The 10,713-nt window shown below is 48.8% G+C and overlaps 1 protein-coding gene across 2 annotated transcripts; it reads left to right on the top strand.

The window, feature by feature from the left end:
- Nucleotides 1-2,550: 2,550 nt before the first annotated feature.
- On the top strand, nt 2,551-10,047 carry AP5S1 (adaptor related protein complex 5 subunit sigma 1). Of its 2 annotated transcripts, XM_060246100.1 has the most exons (3): nt 2,551-2,734; nt 6,333-6,521; nt 9,011-10,047. In XM_060246100.1, exons 2-3 carry the CDS (start codon nt 6,349-6,351, stop codon nt 9,435-9,437), a joined length of 600 nt encoding a protein of 199 aa, XP_060102083.1. In that variant the 5' UTR covers nt 2,551-2,734; nt 6,333-6,348; the 3' UTR covers nt 9,438-10,047. The 2 variants fall into 2 exon arrangements, with proteins under 2 accessions (XP_060102083.1, XP_060102082.1); XM_060246099.1 differs by lacking the exon at nt 2,551-2,734 and having other exon boundaries at nt 6,329-6,521.
- The last annotated feature ends 666 nt before the right edge of the window (nt 10,048-10,713 follow it).

Below are 10,713 nucleotides of genomic sequence, written 5' to 3'. Positions count from 1 at the left end.
TTTTGGGGCTCATAGAATTGGACCCCTTGGTCCAATCATTTTGAAACTTGGGGGTTATTTTAGGGAGAAGCATTGGATGCTATACTGAAAGTTTGGTGCCTCTACCTCAAAAAACACCCCTCCCAGAGCCCCAGGTACCCACGGATCAATTCTCTATTACTTCCTATGGGAATAAGTCTCCAAAGGAAATAATAGAGTTCCCAGCAGACATTTCTTCCCCCCCTCCCCCGCTTTCTGATGAGCCTGAAGTGGGGGGAGGGCCTCCAAACCGGGGGATCCCCTGCCCCCACCTGGGGATTGGCAACCCTAGGAAGGGATGGTATGGTAAGCGTCTTGTGCGGGTGTCCCTACCTTTCCTAGGTTCGCGCCCTCCTCCTCCCCCGAAAATCTCCAGGAATTTCCTCCCCCAGAGTTGGCAACCCGAGCTGAGGAGCTGTCCGTCAGCCGCCCGTCCCCCTCATTTCCAGAAGCACAGAAGAAAGTCTGTGGGGCTCGGCACCGGCTAAGCGCAAGGGGGCCACGACCTCCCCCAGAGGAGGGCTGGAATTGGCCGGGCAGGGATAGGGCTGCCAGGTCAAGAAACGGCCGGGGACTTTGGGGGTGGAGCCAGGAGACTTTGGGGGTGGAGCCAGGAGACTTTGGGGGTGGAGCCAGGAGCAAGGGTGCGACAAGCATCACTGAACTCCAAAGGGAGTTCTGGCCGTCACGTTTAAAGGGACCGCACACCTTTTAAATCCCTTCCCTCCATTGGAAATAATGAACCCGCTGGCAGTTTAAAGACTGGCAGCTCTATTCCGGCATGGTCTTTCATGGGACGCCACTCACCCCATCAGATGGATGGCGGTTAGGAGCCGTAGCCAGTGGATAACAAAACTTACAAAAGGGCAGTATTGGCGTCACCTTGGTCATGCCAAAGCCTCCAGCTCTCATGAGGCTCCACCCCCTGTGCCTGGAATTCATGACGCCGCCTCATTCTTCGAATTCTTTCCCAAATGCACCTTTCCCGCCCCCTTCTGCAAACAAGACCTGGCATATACAAGCGATGGCAGAGCCCCCTGGGGGTAGATTGCTGAATGATCCAGCTGTGAACCGTCTTGGCATTAAAAACTTTGTTGGTCTTGGACAGGGGTGGCCGAACTTGAACATATGAACATATGAAGCTGCCTTCTACTGAATCAGACCCTTGGTCCATCAAAGTCAGTATTGTCTTCTCAGACTGGCAGCGGCTCTCCAGGGTCTCAAGCTGAGGATTTTCACACCTATTTGCCAGGACCCTTTTTTGGAGATGCCAGGGATCGAACCTGGGACCTTCTGCTTCCCAAGCAGATACTCTACTTGACAGCATAGAATAAACATCAGATGTCTGAGAGCCACAAGACAGGGAGGGAGGGAGACGTGGAACGAAAGCAATTTTAACTTTAAATGCATTCTGCAAGTTGCTGTCTGGCTTGGCTTGAAGAAGTAATTTAAAGAGAGAAATGCCATCTCTACGTCATCTGATGGGGGCGGTGAGGCTTCGAGCCACCCCTGGTCTTGGAGATGCCACTGGGCTCAAAATTTAGTTCTCACATCTGTTTGTGAACCCCTTGCATTTGTATGCTTTGCTGCTATTTACAGGTCTTGCCGACTGCTTTAATCCAACTTTAGCTATTCTTAGCGCTTGGTTACTTACATATCTTGATTCTAATTAGCGCTTCCGCCCCACTAATCCCCCTCTGCTTATGGGTAAGGCTTGAAGAAATCTGTTTCAATGTATCTGAAGATGTCTGCATGCACATGAAAGCTTATACCAGGGGTAGCCAAACTGTGGCTCGGGAGCCACATGTGCCTCTTTCACACACATGATGTGGCTCTTGAAACCCCCACTGCCCTACTAGCTGGCTTGAAGAAAGCATCTCTCTTTAAATCACTCCTTTTTGTGGGCTACTCTTTTTTGTATAACGTGGCTTGGAGAATGCGTTTAAAGTTGCTTCCTTTCCACCTCTCTGTCCCGCCCAACTATTTGCCTTCCTTCCTTCCTTGTGGTTTTCAAACATCTGACATTCAAGTCTTGTGGCTCTCAAATATTTGATGTTTATTCTATGTGGCTCTTTGGCCACCCCTGGCTTATACCTAGAAATAAACTGTTGTTGGTCCTAAAAGTGATACAGCTTTAAGACATTGTACCTCTTTATTGGGTTGTAACTTGCAATGGAAACGCAAAGGCCCCGCCTATTAAAGTTCTTGCCAATCCACAGGCAGAACAGGCCAATCACAGTTGAGCAATGTTACACTGCGCCATTGATAAAGACTATTCCTCTCAATTCATTGGTCAAATCCTTGGCCAATGTTTCCCCATCTTCCGGCACTCAAGTGGCCGCGCCCCTTGTTCCATTGCCAGCCAATCATTAGGCAGCTTTAGAATCATACTTTCAACCGGCCGTGCGCAAGACCACGCCCCGTTTTATTGCTTCAGCCAATGCTGGGGAGGGGGATTTAGTGCTACGCATGCGCGTTTTGAAAAGGAAGCCTCGCATAAAAGCTAACGCAAGACTTCATTTCCCGAACTGCATCGCGACGCCTCAAGCCGGCTCTTGCGTCTATTCCCGCGCGAAGGTTCCTGGGAAATGTAGTTTATCTGCTTTGCTCCTTTCTTCCAGTCTCTGCTGCTTTTCCTTTTCCTGCAACGCTTTGTTAGGACCGGCGTTCTGCTGCTGCTGCTGCTTTGGGGGAGACAGAAGAGGAGGAAGGAGAGGTAAATGCAAACCTTCCGCTCTGGGAAGCGCCCCCGAGATCCTGCAATGAAATCTGCAAAATATCTTGTGGCAGGAGTAGGGTTTCCAAGTCCCACTCAAGAAATATCTGGGAACTTTGGGGGGTGGAGCCAGGAGCAAGGGTGTGGCAAGCACAATTGAACTCCAAAGGGAGTGCTGGCCATCACATTTAAAGGGACCATGCTTCATTAAATGGAATAATGGCACCTTCTTTGGGGGCTCATAGAATTGGACCCCCTGGACCAATCTTTTTGAAACTTGGAGAGTATTTTGGGGAGAGCCACCAGACAGTATGCTGCAAATTTGGTGCCGCTACCTCAAAAAACAGCCCCCCAGATAGCCACAGATTAATTTTCCATTATTCCCTATGGGAATTGGTTTCCATAGCGAATAATGCCCAGCAGACATTTCCTCCCCCCCCCCCCCGCCCCACTTTCTGACGACCCTGAAGTGAGGGGAGGGCCTCCAAACTGGGGGATCCCCTGCGGACATTACAAGTATTGTAGATAGGCTGATAATGCTGCAGAGGAGCCAGTGGTCATGGTGCATGTTGGCACCAATGATGTGGGGAAATGCAGTTGTGAGGTCCTGGAGGAAAAATTTAGGCTGCTAGGCGGGAGACTTAAGGCCGGGACCTCCAAAGTAGCCTTCTCAGAAGTGCTACCTGTTCCACATGCAGGGCTGGAGAGACAGGCACAAATTAGAAGTCTCAATGTGTGGATGACATGATAGCGTAGGGAGGAAGGGTTTAAGTTTGTTAGGCACTGGGATGCTTTCTGGAACAAGTGGGAGCTGTACAAAAGAGATGGTCTTCAATTGTCCCCAGAAGGAACCAGGCTGCTGGCGCTTAAAATCAAAAAGGTGGCAGAGCAGTTTTTAAACTAAATCTTGGGGGAAAGCTGACAGGAGATGAAATGTCTCTGGTTCGGGAGGACTCATCTCAAAGAGATGAAGGGTTAGGTATTACGTTTCTACCGGGTAATGGATCAGAGTTTTCCACTGAGATGGTGACAAACAGTATGGAGTGTCTGCCAAAGTCTCGAAGCAGCAGGTGGAAGGTTACGGGCCTAACTTGCCTGAAAAATTATAGATGTTTGTATACAAATGCTAGAAGTGTTTGAAGTAAAATTGGGGAGTTAGAATGTTTAGTGTTGGGGAAAAATATAGACATTGTGGGAATTTCAGAAACTTGGTGGGATGAGGAGAATCAGTGGGACACGGTGATTCCTGGATATAAATCATATCGGAAGGATAGGGAGGGAAGTGTTGGAGACCAGAATGGTCAGTTAGGAAGAACTGATCCAAACAAAGACTCCTTGCCCCCGTGCCAAGTGTGAATGGTCCAGAAGACACAACATTTACAGCACTTTGCAGTTGTGTGAGTGGCTATATTGCAGAACAACATGGAGGGTGGAAGTTGCGAGTTATATACATAGTCTTTATTGAGGGTCAAGAGCCCCGTGGCTCAGAGTGTTAAAGTTGCAGTACGGCAGTCCTAAGCTCTGCTCACGACCTGAGTTCGATTCCCGGTGGAAGCTGGGTTTTCAGGTAGCCAGCTAGAGGTTGGCTCAGCCTTCCATCCTTGCGAGGTTGGTAAAATGAGTACCCAGCTTGCTGGGGGGAAAGCGTAGAGGACTGGGGAAGGCAATGGCAAACCACCCCGTCAAAAGCCTGCCGTGAAAATGTTGCGAAAGCAACGTCACCCCAGAGTCGGAAACGACTGGTGCTTGCACAGGGGACCTTTCCTTTCCTTTTCCTTTAACAGCAAAATAAATTTATTGATAATAAGTGATAGATACAATGTCAAAATAAAAGGGTTCAGATAGACATAAAGTAACGGTACTTGACATCTGTACAGGAATAAAAGTACATTTATTACAACTTCAATTCTAGAAATGTGCATTTGTGTGTGTGTGTGTATATATAACAAATAAAAATAAATCACCCCCCCCCAAAAAAAAATCATAGAAACAATACTGTTACTAAAACATAAACCAACTAACAACAACAGTAGCAAGCATAAATTTAAGACAAGGAGGTTTACACCAATGGTATAAAAATATAACACTATTTTCATAGGGTTTGTAGAATCTTTTGAGCTCAAGTGCCATGTTCTACTGGAGAAAGTTTTCCTTCCAGACGTTTCGTTCTCAGCTGCGGAGAACATCCTCGGTGGCGTTGCAGCCGGAGCAGGCGCTCTGACCTTCTTGGCTGCTGTGCATTGAGTGGGGCCAGGGCTGCTGGAGAGCTGCTATTTCTAGCTGGGGGTGTGTGTGGTGAAAGGGCAATAGAACACGGCACTTGAGCCCGAAAGATTCTACAAACCCTAATGATGTTACCAGTGCGCGGACTCTTATCTGGGAGAACCGGGTTGGATTCCCCACTCCTCCACTTGCACCTGCTGGAATGACCTTGGGTCACCAAAGCTCTGGCAGAGGTTGTCCTTGAAAGGGCAGCTACTGTGAGAGTCCTCTCAGCCCCACCCACCTCAAAGGGTGTCTGTTGTCGGGGGGGAGGAAGGTAAAGAAGATTGTGAGTTGCACTGAGACTCTTCAGAGTGGAGGGTGGGATATAAATCCAATATCTTCATCTACCTCACAGGGTGTCTGTTGTGGGGGAGGAAGGGAAAGGAGATTGTGAGCCACTCTGAGACTCTTCGGAGTGGAAGGCGGGATATAAATCCAATATCTTCATCTACCTCACAGGGTGTCTGTTGTGGGGGAGGAAGGTAAAGGAGATTGTGAGCCGCTCTGAGACTCTTCGGAGTGGAGGGCGGGATATAAATCCAATATCTTCATCTACCTCACAGGGTGCCTGTTGTGGGGGAGGAAGGGAAAGGAGATTGTGAGCCACTCTGAGACTCTTCGGAGTGGAGGGCAGGATATAAATCCAATATCTTCATCTACCTCACAGGGTGTCTGTTGTGGGGGAGGAAGGTAAAGGAGATTGTGAGCCATTCTGAGACTCTTCGGAGTGGAGGGTGGGATATAAATCCAATATCTTCATCTACCTCACAGGGTGTCTGTTGTGGGGGAGGAAGGGAAAGGAGATTGTGAGGCACTCTGAGACTCTTCGGAGTGGAGGGCGGGATATAGATCCAATATCTTCATCTGCCTCACAGGGTGTCTGTTGTGGGGGAGGAAGGGAAAGGAGATTGTGAGCCACTCTGAGACTCTTCAAAGTGGAGGGTGGGATATAAATCCAATATCTTCATCTACCTCACAGGGTGTCTGTTGTGGGGGAGGAAGGGAAAGGAGATTGTGAGGCACTCTGAGACTCTTCGGAGTGGAGGGCGGGATATAGATCCAATATCTTCATCTGCCTCACAGGGTGTCTGTTGTGGGGGAGGAAGGGAAAGGAGATTGTGCGACGCTCTGAGACTCTTCGGAGTGGAGGGCGGGATATAAATCCAATATCTTCATCTACCTCACAGGGTGTCGGTTGTGGGGGAGGAAGGGAAAGGAGATTGTGAGCCACTCTGGGACTCTTCGGAGTGGAGGGCGGGATATAAATCCAATATCTTCTTCTCTTCTGTGTTGCCTCGTTCTTGGAACTGCCTCCCTCCCTCTCCTGCTGCAGTGAGCAGCCCGCCTCCATGGCCCACGCGTTCCTGATCCACAGCCTTCGCTGCCGGCCGGGGCAAGAGGCGGGGCCCTGCCGAGTCCTCTACTCCAGGGTCTTCGGCCCTGAAACGCTGGACAAGGACGGAGGCCAGGACCCCGAGAAGGAGCACCTAAGCCGGAAGGAACAAATCCTGGCCGTAGCGAGGTAATTCAGTCAAAGCAGCCCTTGGGTGGGGAATTCAATGCTTCCTCTAAGCTGCAGAGTCTTGTGAGCACAAATTCTACTTTGGGAGCTGCTGGCATTAAAGTTGTGAGTGACTGCATAAATGAGCAGTCATCCTTCCTGAGGGAAGACAAAAATGTGTGAGCTGGAGGCTAAAAAAACGGTGAGCTAGCTCGGGAGTGGCCAACGGTAGCTCTCCAGATTTTTTTTTTTGCCTACAACTCCCATCAGTCCCAGCCATTGGCCATGCTGACTGGGGCTGATGGGAGTTGTAGGCAAAAAAAACATCTGGAGAGCTACCGTTGGCCACCCCTGAGCTAGCTCATGCTAACTCGGCTTAGAGGGAACACTGCAATTTAAAGGGGGGGGGCTCTTTCTTGTGGCCTGAACATTCCACTTGGGGGGGGTGGTATTTTTGCGTTTGTGTGTGTGTGCGTATGTGCACCTGGAAGTCATGGCGACGTCTGGTGATTTATTTATTTACGTTATCTTTATATCCCGCCCATTCCATACAGACTCAAGGCGGCTATGAGCATAAAATAGACAGTAAACAGAAACAATATTAAAACAATCAGATAAATATCGATGGTGCTACTTCAGGCGGGTCATGTAATTTTTTCTTTCTCACGCGCACAGATCCTAGGCAGTTGGTAATAAAAGCACTGTGGGTCCAGATGTGGCGGCAGCCTTCTCCCATGAGATGTTATATGCCAGGGGTGGCCAGCGGTAGCTCTCCAGATGTTTTTTGCCTACAACTCCCATCAGCCCCAGCCAGCATGGCCAATGGCTGGGGCTGATGGGAATTGAAGGGGAAAAATTCTGGAGAACTACCTTTGGCCACCCCTGTTCTATGCCATCCAGAACAGTTCAGTCTTGCAGGCCCTGTGGAACTGCGATAAATCCCACAGGGCCCTGATGGCTTCTGGAAGGGTGTTCCAAAGTATTGGGGCTGCAACCGAGAAGGCTCTTGCTCTGGTTGAGTTGAGCCTTGCCTCCTTTAGCCCAGGGACAGCCGGAAGATTTTGAGAGCTTGATTGCAGTGCTCTCTGGGAAACATGTGGGGCAAGGCGGTCCTGCAGATAGGTAGGTCTGACCCCCCTACTGGGGGCCTGGAGGATATTCAGAGAGATGGCTGCCTAAAGCCTTCCCCTGCCTCCTGGCTGTAGTATTCCTTGGAGGTCTCCCATTCAAGTGCTTGCCAGAGTCGACCCTGCTTAGCTTCTGAGATCTGACGAGACCTCGAGAGGTGGTGGGCTCTCCGTCCTTGGAGGTTTTTAAGCAGAGGCTGGAGGGCCATCTGACAGCAATGAAGATCCTGTGGATTTAGGGGGAGGTGTTTGTGAGTTTCCTGCATCATGCAGGGGGTTGGACTAGATGACCCTGGAGGTCCCTTCCAACTCTGTGATTCTATGATTGTATGAGATTGTATGAGATCTAGGGCAGGTCCCCAACCTTTTTGAGCGTGTAGGTACATTTGGAATACTGGCGTAGGGTTGTAGGCACAGCCACAAAATGGCCACCGGAGGAGGTGGAGCCAGCCATAAAATGGCTGCTGGAGAAGGCAGAGCCAGCCACAAAATGGTTGCTGGAGGAGGCGGAGCCAGCCACAAAATGGTTGCTGGAGGAGGTGGAGCCAGCCACAAAATGGTGGACTTGTGAAAAAGCGAAAGAGTATTGGAAGATGATACAACAAGAAATCTCCAAAATTTTGGGTTATGACTTTAAGAAAACTGCAGAAACTTTTTTGCTTGGATTACAATTAGAAAAATTTCCAAAGGAAGACAGGACTTTAATTTGGTACTTGCTCTCAGCTGCTAGGACATTGTATGCGCAGCTGTGGAAACAAGGAAAAATACCAGAGAAATGGGATTGGATTGTGAAAGTTTTATCGTGGAGTGAGATGGACAAATTAACTAAAACTTTAAGAGACTATGAGTTAGATATATTCAAAAAGGAGTGGAAGAAATTTAAAGAATATATGGAGAAAGAGTGGAATGTAAAAAGACATTGGACCATTTTTTAGTATTAATGAGAAAAGAAAAATATTGAACTTTGATAGATTAGTGGTACCTTTATAATTGAACTTAAATTTATAACTTCGGGGAAGTCAAATATTGGAGGGTGTGTGTGGAAATATCATATGGGTTAGTATAGAAAAAGATAATTAAATATTGTAACCATATGTTATTAATAAATTGTTAAAACACAAAATGGCTGCTGCAGCTTACCTTCCAGCATAGCAATGTTGTAAAAAATCTGGACTGCCAATCACATCTCCAGTGGCCAATCAGAACCCCTGCTTGGCAAAAGCTCTGCTTGAGGGGTGCCTGGAATGGCGTTGGCAGGCTCCATAGTGCTCCTGGGTGACATGTTGGGGAGGGGACCCCTGTCTTAATAGTTTCTGTCTTAATCGCTCCCCTCCGCTGCACCTATCGACTGCACTGACGCCCTGCCCGTCTCTCCGTTCACAGGCAAACGGAGCTGGCGTGCAAATTATATCAGAAGGCCTCTGGGAAGCCCCTCTCCGAACACAGCGCCCAACTGCCGGACGAACCCATCTCTCTGCAGGACGCGCCTTCGGGGGTCTTCCGTCTCCAGGCGGGGGACCCCTTCTGCGAGGACAAGACCGTGCTCTGGCTGGCCGTCCGCTGCCTGGGCTTCGCTCTGGTCTGCGACACGCAGGAGAACCTGATGCTGGCGGAGATCACCCTGCGGCTGCTGGTCAAGGAGCTGCTGGACCACCTCAAGCTGCTGAGCTCCGGGAGTGACGTGGTGCTGAAGGGCGACAAGGCCGAGGCCATCCTCGGCAAGTTCCTGCCGCATGGCCAGTTGCGCTTCCTGAACGACCAGTTTGTGCTCAGCCTGGAGAGGGAGGTGGCCGCCTCTCTCGGCAAATAGGAGGGCTGGGACGGAATGGACGGAAAAGGAGACGTCTCTTTGTGTGACCAGGGATTAAAACGTGGAATTTGCTGCCCGGAGGATGTAGTGATGGCCGCAGGGAAGGGCTGTCAGAAAGGGCAGTTTTTGCCCTGGATCCTGAATAGGGGTTGCCAATCCCCAGGTGGGACATTATCAATAATTGAAATATTTGATTACAAGCTGGAACAGGTCCAGAGGAGGGCGAAGAAGATGGTGCGGGGTCTGGAGACCAAGTCCTGTGAGGAACGGTTGAAGGAGCTGAGCATGTTTAGCCTGGAGAGGAGGCAGCTGAGGGGTGATAGGATTACCATCTTCAAGTACTTGAAGGGCTGTCCTATAGAGGATGGGGTGGAATTGTTTTCTGTGGCCCCAGAAGGTCGGACCAGAACAAATGGGCTGAAATTAAATCAGAAGAGTTTCCGGCTCAACATTAGGAAGAACTTCCTGACCGTTAGAGCGATTCCTCAGTGGAACAGGCTTCCTCCTCGAGAGGTGGTGGGCTCTACTTCCTTGGAGGTTTTTTTTTGTGTTAAAACAATTTTTATTGGTAACATATGGCAGTTTAATACTAATAAAATTTTAATAATCACTTAATGCCTTCCCCATACATTACCCTTTTCCCTCCCCCCCAGTCTTAATTATAAACATTGGTAACATAAGGTAACAATTTCTATTTCTACATCCTTAATCATTTTTCACCACCATCCCCTATATTACTTTCTAATTACCCTCCCCCCCGTTACTTGGCTCCCGCTGATGATAATAATTCAAAATAATAATATTTAAAGGTACTCTATTCTAATCAAGAACCAATATTTATACTCTATCTTCTTCTAAAACTTAATCTTAATCATTATCAAAAATTGTCCAATGTCTTTTTACTTTCCACTCTTTTTCTACATATCTTCTAAATTTTTTCCACTCCATCTTAAAAATCTCCAAATCGTAGTCTCTTAAAGTTCTTGTTAATTTGTCCATTTCACTCCATGTCTTTCCTTGGAGGTTTTTCAACAGAGGCTGGATGGCCATCTAACAACAATGAAGATCCTGTGAATTTAGAGGGAGGTGTTTGTGAGTTTAGAGCGGGACCTCAGTGGAATAGGCTTCCTCTTCGGGAGGTGGTGGGCTCTCCTTCCTTTGAGGTTTTCAGACAGAGGCTAGATGGCCCTCTGACAGCAATGAAGATCCTGTGAAGTTAGGGGGAGGGGTTTGTGAGTTTCCTACATTAGGCAGGGGGTTGGACTAGAGGACCCTT

This window comes from Heteronotia binoei, chromosome 9 (genome assembly GCF_032191835.1).
Source record: "Heteronotia binoei isolate CCM8104 ecotype False Entrance Well chromosome 9, APGP_CSIRO_Hbin_v1, whole genome shotgun sequence".
NCBI lineage: Eukaryota > Metazoa > Chordata > Lepidosauria > Squamata > Gekkonidae > Heteronotia > Heteronotia binoei.
This window is presented reverse-complemented; position numbering and strand designations above follow the sequence as displayed.